The sequence below is a fragment of the Pelodiscus sinensis genome, chromosome 27 (assembly GCF_049634645.1).
Source record: "Pelodiscus sinensis isolate JC-2024 chromosome 27, ASM4963464v1, whole genome shotgun sequence".
In the NCBI taxonomy this organism is placed as follows: domain Eukaryota; kingdom Metazoa; phylum Chordata; order Testudines; family Trionychidae; genus Pelodiscus; species Pelodiscus sinensis.
This window is the reverse complement of record NC_134737.1, coordinates 17,332,105-17,350,230: the sequence shown is the minus strand read 5'-3', so window position 1 is coordinate 17,350,230 and position 18,126 is coordinate 17,332,105. Positions and strand designations below refer to the sequence as shown.

The 18,126-nt window shown below is 57.4% G+C and overlaps 1 protein-coding gene across 2 annotated transcripts; it reads right to left on the bottom strand.

The window, feature by feature from the left end:
- Positions 1-1,112: 1,112 nt before the first annotated feature.
- Positions 1,113-18,126, bottom strand: LOC102452905 (omega-hydroxyceramide transacylase). Of its 2 annotated transcripts, none has more exons than XM_075910079.1 (9): positions 17,198-18,126; positions 12,759-12,991; positions 9,557-9,622; positions 7,771-7,848; positions 6,775-6,835; positions 5,536-5,766; positions 4,323-4,437; positions 3,808-3,927; positions 1,113-2,606 (listed from the first exon to the last, which is right to left on the bottom strand). In XM_075910079.1, the coding sequence occupies exons 1-9, from the start codon at positions 17,397-17,399 to the stop codon at positions 2,543-2,545; spliced, it is 1,170 nt and encodes a 389-aa protein (XP_075766194.1). In that variant the 5' UTR covers positions 17,400-18,126; the 3' UTR covers positions 1,113-2,542. The 2 variants fall into 2 exon arrangements, with proteins under 2 accessions (XP_075766194.1, XP_006125363.2); XM_006125301.4 differs by having other exon boundaries at positions 7,771-7,980; positions 17,198-18,123.

Here is an 18,126-nt window from a genome sequence, read left to right as displayed (position 1 = left end):
TTATCGGACTCAGAGGGTCAGCAAGGGCTGCCAGGGTCAGCTAGTGCAACCCCGCTAAGATGCAGGATTTGTTGCGTCTAAACCCCCAGGACAGGTGGCTCTCTGGCCCTGTTGAAACCCTTCTGTGAAGGAGGTTTCATGACCGCTTGAGGCACCTATCCCCTTGTCCTGCTCTTGCTAGAGTTAGGGAGCTTTTCCTGAGCTGTGGGGTGGGCATTTGGGGGCCAGAGGATATGGACTAGGGCACGGGGTGACACAGGGAAGGGGGATGTGGGTGTGAGCGAGCGGGGGATGGACTGGGCCACAGTAGAGGCTGAGACAAGGACACCTGTCAGCCCACATCGCTCTCCCACGGCGCAGGGAGTGTGGTGCAGGTGTGCCAAGATCTGGGGCGCCTGCCCATTTGAGGTGATCTGCCCCCTGCCTTTCCTTGGGTAAGCAGGTTCGGGGAGGGGGCTTTTCTGCAATAGGTGGTCTGAGCCCATCCCTACCTCCTCTGGGCTCGGGGGGGCCCCACCGGTGGTGTCTGAGCCCCACCCCTTGTGTATGCCAGGCTCTGGGAGGGCAAGAGGGGGTTGATGGATGTTCCCCAAAGTGCTGGCGTGTTGACAGTCTGAGGATGCTCAGTGGCCACCGGTGGTAGAGCGGGGCGGAGCAGGAGGTGGGCTGGGTGGGGGAAGCCAGGCTGAAGCAGAGGCCAGAGTCCCAGCTGGTGGGAAGCGGGGCCTGACGCACCGCACAGCTCAGGCTACAGAAGCAAAGTTGCCTGTGGCCCGGGATAGGCAGCTAGCTGGGTTATGCGCACACAGAGCAGGGGCAGCGCCAGCCAGTGCCTTACGGGATGCGGAGCAGACACACAGCTGGAAACGTTGGCAGTGGGGGCTCCCTGTTGCAGCGCTAGGGGAGAGACACGCTGCCCTCTCACATGCTGAGAGTTAGGGATAAGATTCCTCTCCCTGGCCCTGCTAGCAACTGCCCGTTGCCAACATTTCAAATCACATAGCAACCGTGTGGGGCTAGCTCTGCCACTGGCCTGCTGTGTGACCTTGGGCAAGTCACTTCACCTCTGGGTGCCTCCGTTTCCCATCTGTAAAATGATGATAACAATGTAAAGTGTTTTGAGATGTACCAGTGAAAAGCATTAAATAAAAGTTAGGCTTTTGGGTTACTATCTAGCCACAGTTGCATATCAACTGCAAATCTAAGTGAGAACTACAACTGCCAGTAACTCCTCCCAATGAACATTTCTGCTTAGAAAGCTAGGAAATTAAATGGCAAAAGCTTCAAGGTAAAGTTGCCCAGTGATAAGTTGTGCCCTTACAAAACACTGAAGTCAACAAAACTTAAATTTCTGAAAGCCTAGAAATACAGAGTTACGGTAAATGCTCAGAACACCTTAACTCTGCCCTCGTTCAGCATCCATTAGGCCCAGAACACACGTAGGGTGAATCTAGATCGCATCCTTCTGTCGGAATAAGCTACACAATTTGTGCTATGCAAATTGTGTAGCTTATTCTGAGTCTAGGTCAAAAGAGCTTATTTTGAAATTTGGCACTGTGTAGACAGCACCAGATTTCAAAACAAGGCACTATTCCAACACATCCTTTAATGTTACAGGGCACCGGAATAACACGCCCACTATTCTGGGACATAGCAGGCACATGTAAAGATGCAGAGTTGCTATTTCAGGATACGTCCACAGTCTAGACATCCCCATACTCCCGCTCTGCCTTTCACAGTAGTGGACAGGCGCTAGCTGTACTTTCCATACACGGAAACATTGCGCCTGCTTCCCGACCAGAATACCGCACTTGAGACATGTGACCTCCCGTTCTTCCCCTTTTACAACCCTTCCCATAGGGTACCACTCAAACCCGGCACTTCCTGGCATCCTCCAATCCACAGACTGCTCTCCCGTCCTGTCTCCCTGCTGACAGTACCAATGGCAGGAAGATCCCTGGGCCCTGACACAAGCTGGCATAGAAATGACGCAGACTGAAACCTCAAGTTACACGTCTTGCCTCCACATGGGTGGGGCTCACAGCCAGAGCTCCTCATTTCACAGTCCTAGCTTGTCCAAGCTAGCCAGTCTTTCTCCATCATTCAGCCCAGCTATGTCCAACACAGCTGGAATGACTGCAGATATTCCCAAGGCCCTATTGCCAACTCTGGGGGGCAGAGTTAAGGTTGTGTGGGCATTCACCTTAACTCTGTATTTCCTGGCTTTCACCTGTTTGAATTTTGCTGGAGTTGGTGTTGTGGAAAGGCACCAGCTAGCACAGGGCAACTTAACTCTGCATCAAGGAAGTTTTCTGTCATTAATAGCTGTACAGATGCACTGATGTCCACTTCACCAGAACGTAGCTTTCCTTAGAATATGAAGTGCTGGGGCGGACTGACAGCCCCTTCCTGAATAGTTCTCGCAGCCAGGGTGGGCTCGTGGCAGCACTAGAAACCAGCCTGGCCCCTGAGCATATTTCCAGAGGCCATTGTGACAGTTAGTGAACTGAGTCCCACTTCTGTCCGTCGCTGCCTAAGCCAATCAGTCAGCAATTGCAGAATCAGCCTGGTCTGAATGCTTCCGCATGCCCAGCGATGACAGCTTCCTAAAGAAAACACAGGGACATTGTCTCATGCGAGCCACTGCCGAAGAAATGCCGCGCACGTCACCAGGTGCCTCCGAAAATGAGAGCGAGGGCGGAATGGGTTTCCTGTCCTGGGAGAATTTGAAAAATCTCCCATCTCCACTAGGGATGGAAAGTCAAATTTGATGAACAGAAAACCCCCCAAGAGTTCAGTTTGGGTTGATCGAAACCTTTTATTTTGATTTTGCCCTTTTTAAACAAAATTTGAACGTAACTAATATTTCAACTGAAATGTTGGTTTGAACCCACAGTCAAAGCATTTTCTTCCAAAAATGTTGAAATGGGACAATTTGCTCCCCTCCCTCAATTGTTTTTCTTTTTTTTTAATAGGAACAATTTGTTAAAATTGACGCATCTCTGCAGGAAGTTTTGGTTTTGATGAATCGGCATTTTCTGGTGAAAAAATTTCAGTGAAAAATTTCCAACCGACTCTTCCATAACATTGTTCTGAGAGCAATGGGCCTTTCTGCTGTTCTGGTTAAAGCATGTATGTTCCCCAGGGACCAGGAAGGATGGAGCATGATTCAACAGAAGTCTTCAGCAGCAGCATGGCCCTGCTGAAACCAGTGAAAAGGCTCTCCTTGATTTCTGGGGCTTTGGATCCGGCTCTAAGTGCCCAAAGCGAATTCGGTAGCTGCAAAAGGAGCCCTCTGAAAAGCTAGAGCCCAGACTGGAGTAAGCTCCAAGGTTGCAAGGCACCTAACTCACCTTGACAGGCAACGAAAGCGACGATCCAGACCCTGCACAGCGTTCAGGTGCTTAGCTCCTATTGCAACTCTTGGCAGTTAGGCACTTGCACCTTAGAGGATCTGGGATTAGGTGCCTAAGTCCATTGGTTTCAACAGGAGTGAGCCATCTAAATACCTTAGAGGATCTGGGATTAGGTGCCTAAGTCCATTGGTTTCAACAGGAGTGAGCCATCTAAATACCTTAGAGGATCTGGGATTAGGTGCCTAAGTCCATTGGTTTCAACAGGAGTGAACCATCTAAATACCTTTGAGGATCTGGGATTAGGTGCCTAAGTCCATTGGTTTCAACAGGAGTGAACCATCTAAATACCTTTGAGGATCTGGGATTAGGTGCTGCTGTGCCTTCAAATATCTCCCCCATGCCCTCCCTCCCCGACAAATCCCCTTCTCTCCTGGGCAGTAGCTGCTCTCACCTCTCTGAGACAGCTCCGTTCGACAGGCCCGTGGCCATGTGTCTGGCCAGGCGCCCCGTCCTTGTGAACTGTTGCGCCATCCAGCAGAGCTCATCCAACACGCCCCAGAGCTGGTCGAGCCTTTGAAAGCAAAGCCATGGACTGTGCTTACTGCACTGGGAACGCACTGCCAGGCCTCTGAGGGGACTGAGGACATAAGGGAAATGACCTACACTCCCCACAAGCCATTCTGGTGGGTTAGCCACATGGACACAGGTCAGGTGTGGGCCAAAATATGTTAGTCTGCAGGTGCTTGGTGCTTGGATAAAAAACCAAAACACATTCACTGAAAACCCCATTTTCCATTAAAAACAGCTTCAGCAAAGAATTTGTGACCAGCCCTAAGTAAGAGGCATGGAACCGTAACTCCCCCACTCCCCTTCCCTTGCAGTAGGCCACATAGGCTCAGCAAAGGATCACAGCTAAAGCTGCAAGGCAGAAAAGCCACCAAAAACTCTCATTCAACCCCAACTCACCTCTTACTAAGAGAAAACAGCATCTGTGTAGGTCTTATTAGCTTCCTAAGACACTGTGATATTAGCTCAATCATCGAGTCCAGCAGTCCAGGTGCCTGCTGCGTCTCTCGGGCAGCTGGAGAGACAGCCAAAGCCAATAGCAGAGAAACACAAGGCTTTAAAAACAACTTCTAATTTATGGAGCAAATTCAGCAAAAGGATTAGGGGTTTGGAACGGGTCCCATATGAGGAGAGGTTAAAGCAACTGGGACTTTTCAGTTTAGAAAAGAGGAGACTGAGGGGGGATAGGATAGAGGTCTATAAAATCATGAGTGGTGTGGAGAGGGCGGATAAAGAAAAGTTATTTATTAGTTCCCATAATAGAAGAACTAGAGGACACCAAATGAAATTAATGGGTAGCAGGTTTAAAACTAATAAAAGAACGTTCTTCTTCACACAGTGCATAGTCAACCTGTGGAACTCCTTGCCAGAGGAGGCGGTGAAGGCTAGGACTATAACAGAGTTTAAATTGAAGCTGGATAAATTCATGGAGGTTAGGTCCATAAAAGGCTATTAGCCAGGGGATAGAAATGGTGTCCTTGGCCTCTGTCTGTCAGAGGCTGGAGAGGGATGGCAGGAGACAAATCGCTTGATCATTGGCTTCGGTCCACCCTCTCTGGGGCACCTGGTGCTGGCCACTGTCAGCAGACAGGCTACTGGGCTAGATGGACCTTTGGTCTGACCCAGTACGGCCGTTCTTATAGGAACCCCAAATGAATAACTTCCTGAAAACTGTGTTGAGTCTAAAGCCCTCCCAGACAGAATTTCCTTTCAAAGGCTGAAGTGTCAAAGGAAATTAGGCACCTAAATCCCTTTGGAATCAAACCATTCATCCCCCGTGAAAATCCCCTCTTGGCTGCCGTTGTGCTTGTAGCTGTTTTCTGTTGCTCGTCGCAATAGACGTTAGTTTCTACTTGTCACTTACCTGTGGACACTGAGGAGGTCTTCGGTTCCCTTACAACATCAGAGAAGTATAAACAAGGTTGGACGGCACCAAAACTGTCAGGATTTTGTGATCTGTGGCTGCTGCCTTCTACGCACGTTGCATTTCAGTCTTACCTGGTGATGCCTGGGGCCTTCAGAGCAGGAGGTGGTGGAGGGGGGATGCAGGAGTCAGAGCAGGGCCTTGGGGATGAAGGGGCAGGGCAGGAGGGGACAAATCTGACTCGTCTACCTTTGTGCTGGCCTGGAGTCAGTTGCTGCAGCACTTTCTGGTCTGTTCCGTTGAGTGTCCCGCTCACAGCAGGAGTCTGTGGCAGGGGCAGGTTCCCGTTGGATCCGAGCCCGGCAGTGTCTGGGCCCCGGCAGGAGCTCTCTTCATTAGCTCCAGACAGGCCCTTTCTACTGAGCAAACTGGCAAACCGGAAGGTGACCGTGTTGGCGGGATAATTCCCACCGAAGGCATCTAGGAGACAGAACAACGGGCAAAGCTGGCGCCAGACAGGGCTGATTGCAGGGCACGGTGTGGAAGGTCCTGGTGACGCTGCATGAGACTGGACACATAAAGGCGCCTACCGCCCGTTGGCTTGTGTGGCTTGGTGACTTGCAACAGCAGCCTGCTGTGCCGAACTGCACCTGGCCAGCAGGTCTGCTGAGCGTCTGGCCCGGGGCTTTAGCAAAAGCAAGGGTAGAGGTCATTTGTATTCATGGGGCAGGGAGGCAGGCGTGGCCAGCCCCTGTAAAAGCAGGGCCAATCCCAGCCAGGGCTGTGTCAAGCCGGGACTGAAACACCTCTAGGGATGGAGCTTCCAGCCCCTCCCTCGGGAACCCAGCCCAGCGCTTCCCCACCCGCCCAGGGAAATCGTTTTTCTGAATCTTCAACCGAGACCTCCCCCACTGCAACTTGAGCCCATTGCTCCTCGTTCTGCCACCTGCCCCCACTGAGAACAGCCTCTCGCCAGCCTCTCTGGACCCCCCTTCAGGGAGCTGCAGGCTGCTCTCAAATCCCCCCTCGCTCTTCTCTTCTGCAGACTGAACAAGCCCAAATCCCTCAGCCTCTCCTCATAGGTCACGTGCTCCAGCCCCTGAATCATTTTGGTCGCCTCTGCTGGACTCTCTCCAATGTGTCCACGTCCTTTCTGTAGTGGGGGACCCAGAACTGGACACAATAGTCCAGATGTGGCCTCACCAGTGCTGAATAAAGGGGAATCAACACGTCCCTAGATCGCCTGGCCATGCTCCTCCTAATGCAGCCCCATGTGCCCTTCGCCTTCTTGGCTACAAGGCCCCTGTCGACTCATCTCCAGCTTCTCCCCCACTGCCATCCCAGGCCCTTGTCTGCTGAACTGACACTGGCCCGCGAGGTCCCTCTGTCCTTGTACTGCTCAGTAGGGGAGGTGCCGGGGTCGCTCCTCCAGCCTGGCCATGCCGGACAGCGCGTGCCGCTGCAGGGGCGGGCTGGGGCCACACTCACTGTTCCTGCGTAAGAAAAGGACCGTGTCCTGGTAGCCTCGCGAGAAGAACTCCGTCAGGACCTGCGGAGGAAGGCACCTGCGTCAGAGGGAACTCGGGCTGCGGGAAGGGCTACTCACGGGCACTTGCTGTCTCCTCTGCCTCCCAGCAAAGCAAATCTCTACAACTCCAGCTGGTCTCCTGGAGCAAAACCTGTTCTCATTGGTTGCCCTCCCCACTTCCCCGCCTCCTGGGGCAGAGCAGCCAATCAGGCTGTAATTTCTGGTTCTTGCCTTGCGGCAAGAAACAAACCCAGCCACCACTGCCCCCCCCCCCCCATGACCCCAGAGCCCTTGGCACGGAAGGGGCAGCCAGAGCTGGAAAAAACCACCCAACTCATGGCAGCTGCACCCCCTCCTCTCTGCCTGTGTGCAGCAGACGGCTCCCCTCCCCTGGGTTCTCTAGCCCATCGACGGGACAGGCAGGGTTCCGGTACACTGAGCGCTCGGGTGGCCAGCCAGGAGATTCAGAGACCACCCAGCTGATTAGCAGGGTGCCCCCAGCCTGCAGCATGTGTGTCTCCTGGTGGTGTGCAGCCACACATATCTCGGTGCACAGAACAAAATTTATTCCACACATGGATGGAAATAATTAGAGCGGACATTGTGCATGGGGGTTGCCAGAGTACAGCAGACCCAAAATCTGTCCCATCCGGTATGTCTTTCTGACAGTGGCCTGCCCCAGATGCTTCAGAGGGACCTCACAACAGCAGGGACAGGATAATATGGCCCCCTTTGCAGGTTTCAGCCTGATCCGTAACCAAGATGGATTTAAGGCCTGGCCCAGGCTCACTGGCTCTGGTAGAAGTAGCGCCTGTGCATAGGGGGGTCAAAGGTGGTTTCACCTGGGCGGCTATTTCAGAGCAAGGCAGGATCCTGGGAAAATCTGGAGGCGTGGGAATCCGCTCAGCCGGGAAGCCAAGCGGGGAACACTGGGTACGGTGGTAAGGCCCACTTACCAGGTAGCTCGGTGGGAAGAGAGCGTAGCTAATCCTGCAGAGGTTTTCCACTGAGATCTGGATGCTGCTGTTAAAGATCTGGAAAGAGTAGAAGATAGCCGGGCAGTCCCGAGGGCATATGTCGAGCTCTCCCGTGAAGGGGGACACGGTGATCACAGCCTCCAGGTCAGAACACGGCTGTAGGTTAGTGAAGCCCCCGTCAACGTAGCGCTGGGGGGACAGCAGCGGGTTATTTATCATAGTTCAAACTCCGCGGGCGCGTCACAGCTGTCAGGACAGGTGGGCATGCGAACACTGCGGGCGTGGGTGTCTCAGGGGGCTGCCTGCCAACCCCGCTGCGATGTGCTAACTAGTAGCATGTAAGATAATCCCTCGCTCTAGGCCTTTCCTCAGTAGATCTCGCGCTGATCAGAGTCAATCCCCCCCTCACCCCCCTCCCCCCCGGCCTGTGTCATAGCTGAGCAAACGGAGGCAGGGAAAAGGGAAGTGACTTGCCCGAGATCTCCTCGCAGGCCAGTGCCACAAGCAGAATCTCGGTCGCCTGAGTCCCAGCCACTGCGTCCTTGTCCCAGGTTGCAACGGGCCAAAGACAGCTTGTGTTCAAGGCAACCAAACGGGAGTCAGGAAATGTGGGAGCCAGTCTTGCTTCTGCCACAAATTTCCCGTGTGACCTTGGTCAGGTCATTTATCCCGCAGGTGCCTCAGTGCCTACCACCCATGGGTTGTTGTGGGGCTGGAGGTATTGCCAGCTTGTAAGAGAACTTGGCAGTCCTAGCGGAGTGGAACACGCGCCCATTACGTGAATCCTTAAGGCTGGCCCCTGCTGTCTTGCATGGAAAGCCGTAGGGTGCGTTGTGCCAAGAGGGAGGAAAGGCCTGTGAGGGGTCTGGGTTCCTGCTCCCAACTTGGAGCCTGTCCTCTGCCCCAGCCTGTCCTGCTGCTGCCAGGTTCTCCCCACACAGCTATGGGCCAAGAGATGAGAGCAGCAGCCTGGGAGAGACCTGCTGGCTGGGGGCCAGGGCCTGCCTGCGTGGGAGGGGCAGCCAGTGGCACAGGAGACTGGATGGGAAGGTTAAACCAGCCCCGCCCCAGCTGAAACCGGAGGTGGCTCCAGAGTATCTGTTCTAGCAGCCAGGCCTGACGCCCTGAGCCTGCCGACACAAGCGGCGGCTTGTTACCCCGATTCTAGAGACGCGGGGGGCGGGTTAGCCTGCGTGGGAGGGGCTGTCCCAGCCACTCCGCTGGAACACCCTGTTTGTCCGGCCTGGAACGTCTGTACCCAGGGCCAAGAGCCCCGAATTTACAGGCGACACCCTCACCTGGTGCTTCTCTGCAGCAGGCCATAGGCCGACCGTGTCTGTCTGGAGCCAGCCCCCAGGCAGCTCCAAGCAGCCTCCCCTGAGCTGAATTCAACTCCCTGGGTACGATTGGCCTTTGCTCCTGTCCATGCGCCGCTCAAGGAACCCGCAAACTCGCAGGCACATTCATAGGGGCTGAAACTGAGCAGCCCACACGTAGTCGGGACCGTAATAAGCCAAATGAACCCCCAGCAGCTAGATTCCAAGAGCTCTAGGCCAGCCCGCCCCAGGGACTTCCTGGGTGAGATTCAGCGGCTTAGTTTTGCTGGGGGCCTGACTTGACGGCCCATTGCAGCCTTTAGACGTGTGGGATGGACGGCCCCTCAGCCAGTGTTTATGCCAGCTGGGGATCTGGCCTTAGGAATCTGAGAGCAGAGCCAGGCGGGAAGCGAAGCCGTGACCCCTGGACTAGTTGCTAGCGCACTCACCACGCCTCGGAAGGAGGGAGGGATGAAGCCACAGTAGATGGGAACGAAGCAGCTGCAGATCAGTGCCTGCCGGGAGGGAAGCAGGGAAGCGTTAGCGAATATCGCGCAGTGCTCCTCTGCCTCCCCAAGTCTGGATTTATTGCCCAGAGAGAAACCAGAGCTGATGGGCTGCTGTGGGCACAGGACCTGGGGGGGGGGGTGCACCCGGCCTAGCTCCCAGGGTCCTCGCTGCTGCCCTTTTACCCAGGCCTCTGCTTCAGCCCCACATGCTGGGAGATCTGCTGCTTACCCCAGGCCCCAGCGGCTGCCCTGCAAGCCAGGGCTTTGCTCCCGGCCTCAGATGGAGGGCAGGAGAGGGGCATCGGGGGCCAGCAGCCCCACCCTTACAGAATGTTCCCGCGCCACCGTGCGCTGCGATCCAGACCCAAACCAGAGCCAGTCAGATCTAGCTGCATTGGGGGCCGGCTGACTTTCCAAACGCCTTTCATGCCACCACACGTCTCCCTCCCAATTCCCGCAGCACTAAACCCCCAGCACTCTCCTATCGAAACTACCCGTCGCCAAGACGCGCCTGTGAGCTCCACTGCTCAGCTAATAGAACAAGGGTGGGAACGGCAAAGTCTGAACACGGCTCTTCAACCTTATCACAGTGAAACTGTTGGAAACGGCGCGAAATCCGCACGTGCCCAGCGGATCAAATCGGCATTGTCCAGCTGGAAAACGTTCCTCGGGAATGTTTGTGACTTGCTCTCCCCCAGGCTTTAGGTGTGGGATGGTGTGAAATCAGGGCAGGTACTGGGAAGAACTGGGCTAAATCCCAGTGGCTCCCGGGGTGCAGCTTTCCCCTGCCTGTCACCAGTAGGGAGATGAGGCCTCGTTTCCGGCCAGCGCGTTAGGGGGCTGACAGCTGACTTGCTTGGGAAGGCGAGTCTCCCTCCAGGCTCCATAGAGCAACGGCGCGTCCGTAGTAACAGGCCATGGCCAAGGGACAGGAATATCTGGGAGGCTTTGGTGTAACATGCCTCATTATACGTAAGCACCAAGCCCCTTCCCTCCTGGTAATTGCAACACTTCCATCTCCCTCCAAGCACCGGTCACGCCGCCCGTCTCCCCCGCCCACCTCCATCCCCTTTCTGGCTTTACACGCCTCACCCTCCGGGATGGTGCATCTGCTCTGAACCGCGCCACGGTGCTTTCCTTGGCCCTGTGACAGGCTCTTGTGTCCAGGTGCCTGGGCTCTCCAAATCCAGGAGCAGGCATTGTACCATTTGTGTGGCTTCCTGGGAGGCACCGTGCTACCATCTGCCCTGGGTGTGGGAGAGCCCTGCCTCTGCGTCCCAGCTCCCTGGCTCCACCGGCCATGGGCGACACAAGAACTCCCCGTCAGTCCGCGCAGGGCCCGGTGTCCCTCGGCAGCTCAGCAGGCCGCACGGGAGTTCCCAGTGGGCACTCCCAGAGCTCAGCCCACCGCTGCTCACCACTTACACTCGGACGGGAGGCCAGACCAGGTGCCTGAGGTCACCTTCTATTGAGCCGACTTCTGGGGGAGAGACGCTCGTGAGCGCCACACGCTGGTTCTGAAGACGTTTGTCTCGTTCACCACCAGAAGAGGGTCCAATAAAAGACGTTCCTGCTTCACCCTGTTCCCTGGTCACCAACATGGCCACCCCACACTGCAAGTGAAAGCCGGGTGAAGGTGCCTTACGTTTCTTACGGGCGCTGTTCTGTTGCACGGGGATGTGGTGCAACAGGGCACTGCCTGCAAGAGACTCCAGGGGTAGGAGAGAGATGAGGCGAGGAGGCAATGCCTTTTCTTGGACCAACCTCTGTTGGGGAGAGAAATCAAAACTGATCCAGTAAAAAACATTCCCTTTCCCAGCTGGTCTGGCGAGTGTCCTGGGACCGGCATGGCTCCAAGAGCTCTGCATTGACTCAAACGCTCATCCCACATCTCTCCAGCGCGTCACTCAGGCGTGCCTGTGAGCTGCCATGCACGGTGCAAGGGAGCCGTCCTTTGCCTCCTTAATGGTAAGAGCCCCTGTGCCCCTTGGCAATGCCAGATCTGTCATAGCAGCCCTTTGTTCTTTGTTCATAAACCAAACACCTCCCGTCTCCCACCCCCACCATGGGTCTTCCCTGGGGCTGCTTTCCGTCGTCAGCCTTCCAGTCTAATCAGCGCACGGCCAGGCTCACAATGCACAACTCTCAGGGGCAGTCACTAGTCTGTTTCCGCAAAACCCGCCTGGAGTCCTGTGGCAACTTAAGGACTAAACAGATTTATTCAGGTACAAGCTGTCGTGGGCTGGAACCTACTTTGTCAGCACATGGAGGGGAAACTCCAGTCTGGCAGAGGGGTGGTGTCTCCATGCTAACGAGGCTAATTCTGTCAGGGCGCTGGCCCGCTTCCTGCTGTTGATAAGAAAGTGAGACTGCCTAAGGGGAAATTACTTTTTGTAACGAGCGAGCCGGTCCCAGTCCCTGGACAGACCCATCCTGACGGTGCCAGTTTTGCACATGAATTCCAGCTCGTCAGTTTCACGCTGCAATCTGGTTTTGAAGGGTTTTTTGCTGAAGTCTGGCAATTTCCAGCCTGTTACTGTGTGATGCGGTCAGGATGGGTCTGTCCAGGGACTGGGACCGGCTCGCTCGTTACAAAAAGTAATTTCCCCTTAGGCAGTCTCACCTTCTTATCAACAGCGGGAAGTGGGCCAGCGCCCTGACCGAATGAGCCTCCTTAGCATGATGTAACAGGCCCACCTCTGTAGGTGTGATACAGCCCTGCCAGACTGGAGCTTCCGCTCCAAGCATCTGACGAGGTGGGCTCCAGAGACACGGAGACTTGGTCCCTTTAGTCACCGAGACAGGGGCCCCGGTTTGGAACGCGGCGTGGCTGGGATGAAGAGGTCGCAGCCTGCGATAGTTAAAAGGCCTGGCAATGGGGATGGAGGGAACAGCTGAGGGATGCCCCCGCAGCCACCACGCACGAGAACAAGTTGTTTCCAGGAGCAGCACCAATGAGAACTTTGGGTCACGTCTGGTGTTTGTAGCGTAATGTGCTGCCTCCGAGCCCCGGCCCCGGGTGGAATCTCTGGAGCAGGCCAGAACAGCAGATCTCTCTTCCTGCTGCCTGCCCGTGCGCATGGAGCTCAGCGCTGTGGGATCCCCCTCTCCCGCAGGAACTCAGCAGAGAAAGCCCTGTTACCTGGATCAGGTCCTCCTTAGAACTGAACTCGGACACCATGACATTCTGTCCGTCCGTCACGCGCGTGAGGGAAATGTGCAGCCGCCCCGAAGCCACCTGGTGAGAATTCTCTGGCAGCATCTTGTACAAGCCCTTCTGCACGGTGCGGAGCGTGTTGCAGCTGGGAGACAGCGGGCCGAGAATCGTTTTCCTGGCGTTTCTCACGGCTTCCTGGAACGATTCCTTTAGGTCCTCTGGCAGAGGGAGGGGAAGAAGGTCATTTGCCACCAGTTTCCCTTAAAGACCTACAAGCGCCCGACGTTATACCACTGTGGTTTCAGTTGCTGATTCTGGGGAGCTGTAAGCTGTGTGTGAAATTCCCCACAATCGCCCCTCAGCAAGTCTGCTCAATGGTGCAGCTGCGCTCCCTGTGATCTGGGCGCTTGCGCAGCCACGGAGGAGCGATTCGAATGCCGCTCAGCTGATCAGTTTGTGTTTCTGCTGGTGGTGACACTCGCACAGGTGTCAGCGCACATCATGGTGCACTCTGCGCGTGGATGGAAGAGGCGCCTTCGAGCTGTTGTGAGCAGGAAGTGAGAGGGACACCAGCAGCTTGGTCAATGCTAATTACGTGTTGGTGTCCTTTGCTGTCTAGGCTCAGAGCCGGGAGGGCTCCGAGGGCACCAGCATGGGGAGATGGAACCCTGGCCGCTCTCCTCGAGCTCCATGAGCGCTCGTGCCAGATGGGCACCCGGGACTGGGAGTCGGCATGTTGTCAAGAGGGAGCCATTTCTGTGTCTGCCCCAGGTGTCGTCTCACTGGCAGCCCCAGCCCTGCAGCCGCTCCAGCGCCCTCTGGGCTGAGCCAGCCCCAGCTTCTCTTGCAGCTGAGCAATAGGTAGGGCCCCACCAAATTCAGCCCCGCACAGCGCCTGGCAGCCGGGAAGTCTGGTGTCTTCCTGTGTGCACATTTACTCCGTGGGACACCGACGTCATGGGGGCAGCGTGTCTCAAGCTGCGGGTCCTGACCCAGACAGGGGTTGCAGGGGTTGCAAGGTTATTTTAGGGGGTCACAGTTTTGCTACAGAGCCGGCAGCTGGAGAGCGGAGGGTGGAATGTTGGCCGGGTGCCCAGCTCCGAAGGCAGCACCCCGCAGCAGCACAGAAGCCAGGGTGGTTACGCCATCCCCGTGTCGTCCTTCCTGCTGGGCTGCTGCTTTCGGCGCTGAGTGATCAGCGTGGCGGCTGCTGACGAAGGCAGCAGCACAGAAGTGAGGGTGGCAAGACGTCCCCTTGTCCTCCTGCTGCTGGCGGCCACTCGGCCGTCAGAGCTGCCTGGCCAGCAGCCGTTGCTGTCCAGCTGCCCGGCTCTGCAGAAGTGAGGGTAGCGATACCCAACCCCCTACGAGAACCTTGCGCCCCACACAGCCCCTTTGTGGGCCGGGGCCGCGCAGTCAGAGCACCATGGAATTTCAGGGTCATGGCATTTACCAGGGACTGGGAAATGGCTCATGAATTCGGTAGGGCCTTAGCACTAGGCCCTCCCTAGCCACTGGCTCCGCTGGGGTCTTCAGCCCCTGACACTGGTGCCCACAGAAATCGCAGCGTCTCAGCCCCAGACATGCAGCGTGTTCCCTTAAAGCGCCTTCCCTGTACAGCACCCAGCACTTGGCAAGGACCAGCCTAAAGGTCCGTGGCACAGATGTGACTGGACTCCCGGGGTGGGCCAGCCAGGGAGCCGGCTGCGCTGCAGGCTCAGCCCACAGCATGGAAGCCCTGAGATTTTCAGCCGTTACCCAGTTGCCCTTTTCAGCGTCCCTAGTGCAGCTCAGGCTCTGTCCGCCTGGACATGCAGAAGCAAGACCCCAGGGGCCAGGCGCACCCATGGGCCCTCTCCCAAGCCCTGGGTGTTTTCATGTCCGGCAGACGCACAGTCAGCCCTGATCCTGCAGAGCTGCCGTCCCGCGAGCGTCCAGGCGGCTCCTCATGTGCCCGCTGCGCAGGGTTTGCGGGCTGGGCCCTAACCTGGCGAGAGCAAGACTGCCCTGGGCTCTCCCTGCTGCAGCTGTCGCAGGCCAGCGATCCGTGGGATTGCGCTAGAAAATGGGGCAGACAGATTAGACCGAGCAAAAATACCTCCGTGTCCCGAAGGCCTGGAGCCGCCCGGCATTAAGGGCAGTTATAAATGCTCGAGCAGCCCCCTGGAGCATGTGACATAACTAATGCAGGGTCACGCGAGGTGGGAATGGAGCTGAATTTGAAAGCACAGTTCCGTGAAACGCCAGGGATTCCACTGGGCTGCCCCATTGCAGCTGCCTGGCTGGGATTTTCCAGAGGCCTCTTCCCCGCGCCAAGCGCCAGAAGATGCTGCCACCTTGTCTGCTCCAATCCCATCCAAGCCACGGGCCTCCCCGGCCCAGGTGAGGGCTCTCACCACAGGGCTACACGCTCTGATGGAGACTCTCCTCCTCCCCCGCGACCTTGGCTAAGCTAACCCAAGGGACGCCCATTCCCATCAGCGCCTCTGTGCACACCCCCCACGTCAGCACCTCTGAGCACACCCGCTGGATCGGGCCCCTCGGGCCACGTCGGCACCTCTGAGCACACCCGCTGGATCGGGCCCCTCGGGCCACGTCGGCACCTCTGAGCACACCCGCTGGATCGGGCCCCTCGGGCCACGTCGGCACCTCTGAGCACACCCGCTGGATCGGGCCCCTCGGGCCACGTCGGCACCTCTGAGCACACCCGCTGGATCGGGCCCCTCGGGCCACGTCGGCACCTCTGAGCACACCCGCTGGATCGGGCCCCTCGGGCCACGTCGGCACCTCTGAGCACACCCGCTGGATCGGGCCCCTCGGGCCACGTCGGCACCTCTGAGCACACCCGCTGGATCGGGCCCCTCGGGCCACGTCGGCACCTCTGAGCACACCCGCTGGATCGGGCCCCTCGGGCCACGTCGGCAGCCTGTCATCCCCAGTGGATGACTCACTCGGGGCGTAGGTAGGAGACAGGCCTGCGGAAGCCACAGAGCAGCCGGGCGCGTGTCCAGGGCAGAGTCCCAGGTCCCGAAGGGCACGTAACTGCAGAAGGCATTTAAGGTGCGTGTCCGGGGGAGTTTTTGCATCCCCATGCTCCCAGCTCCGGGACACAGGCAGCTAGCACAGGGCCTGTAGTGCACGATCCCCCTGACAATCCAGACACCGGCACCCAGCCGCTGCATGGGGCGTGCCAGGCTGGGGGCAGCCAGGGGCCTAGCGCCAGTCTGTGGAAGGAGGCTGATTTCTACCAGCGTGTGCAACAATGTAGCTGGACACCCGGGTGCGAATCGTGCCCTTTCCTGACTTCCCTGCAGCTGCACTGCTCGTCCGTCGGGCCGGATGGCAGGCCGATGAGTAACGCCCCCATGGGGACGGGCAGAGGGCTCTCCGGGCCTGCTAGCAGCCAGGGCTCCAGCCATCCCAGAGGGGGTGCTGAGTGCCTTTGGCAGCCCGGTAGTCGCAGCGACACCTCCCGAACAAGCAGGCCACGGGGCTGTCGGTGCGAGTCCGACAGTCGGCCATGGAATTACAATAACGTTCCATGCAGAGGAATGGAGGGATGCCTCACCCTGTGCGACAAAGTGGGGATGGAATGTGAGTTCTGCTGCCCTATAGTAAACCCGTGTGTGTGCCTCAGTTTCCCTGGGCACTGCACACATACCCGGATGGTGACGGGCCTGGACACCATGGCTGATGCTCTCTGTCATGAGCCTGGGAGGGGGCGTGTGACCATGTGACACCTGCCCGGGAAGCAGGACAAGGGCTAGCTGCAGGGAGAGGCGGGCTGCTGGGTGGGGCGGGGGACCACAGGGAGGGGGACTCGCAGCCCTTGGCTCTGGGCCCCTCTCTCCCCAAGCTGGGCTGTACTGGCTGCTCCTGGTTCCTGCGCTGCCCAGTCCATGCTGCGCTGTGTCCCTGGGCAGGGCCCGGGGCCTCCCCACCCCGCGGTGATGGGCCGAGCGCCTGCAATCACGACAGTTCGTTCACGCCGGCTGCCCCCGAAAGGACGGTGCAGAAAACCCTCCAGCTACGGGTGGGAAGCGCCCGCTCCTGCCGGCCCCAGGTACCTCCCCGGTGTGCAACAGGAAATACGCGGCGATCTCAACTGCATCTGCCCACATCAAATCCGCTCCCCCTCCCAGTCAGTCCTGCCTCTAGCCTGCCGTCACCCCGGCTCCGCTGGGGGTTCTTTGCCCCCCCCCCCCATGAGGCCAGGGAAAGAGCAGAATAGGCTCCCGAGGGAGGGAGGGTCAAACAGCTGGGGTGTCCCTGCTCGTCTGACTTGTGCCTGCCCAGAGCTGCTCTCTGGGTCCCTGACACGGGGTGACTACATTATAAGTGGTTGTTTCCCTGTGCAAATGATTCCTTTCGGATACTCTCCTGGCCTTAAACCCCATGTTTCCTTCAAGCCACCCGCTCCTTACCTAGGCTGGCTTCACACACCACTGCCGCCGCTATCAGCGATCCAGCCGACGCGCCATAAACTTTGGAGGCCGATCTTAGGATGTCAGGCGCCAATTCCAGCAGCGACTGGACCACCCCTATCTGGTAAAGTGCAAGGAAACCGCTGCCCGAAAAGGAGAGAGAGAAGGGGGCACCGGCACCGCTTGGATCCGCTCCCACCATCCCAGCCGCTCAGTCTGCACAGACGTGGGTTTCTGGGTGGCCCTGCGATTCGGCTGCTCGGGTTTGCTGTGACTAGGTGAACTCCGAGCCCTCGCGCCTTCTGCCCGTCTCGGACATTCGCCGCCTCTTCTGTGGGCCACACGGACGTGCAAGATGCACTTTTGCCCTTTTGTGACAGCTCCCTGAGATGCTGTCAGAGCCGATGCCTGTTTTAATTACCTCTCTGGCTAAAAATAACACTCTTGTCCCATCAAGCAGGTCTAGCTAGATTAGACCCTCCCTCGCTCTCGTGCTCCTGTCGAGAAAGGAGCTCACACGTCCTCCCGCAGCCCCGGCGCTCTGGGGAGGGAGCGCTCCCGCCTCTCGCGACCCTCGCCTGGCCTCTTCCATGCAGCCCTTGCAAACGTTCCTCTCTGGGTTTTCTTTATTCCCTCTCCTTAAGGGTGTTTTTCTAAATTGGATTCTCCCTCAATCCCATCTTAGGAACAGCTCAGTGCCGAACGAGCGGAGATTTGCTCAAAGCGCTCCCGGCCGGTGGGCGTTCCGCGAGGGATTACACGGGAGGCTGAGCTGTGTTATATTTGCAGATGGGCTCAGTTAACCCTGCACGGCCCTCGGCCTGTATCCACTCTGGGCAAAGGAACCTGGAGCCTGTTGCTTGATTCTTAGAGTCACAACCTGCGACGACTTCCCTCTCCTTTGGATTCTCCACCCCGCGCTGCGCCTT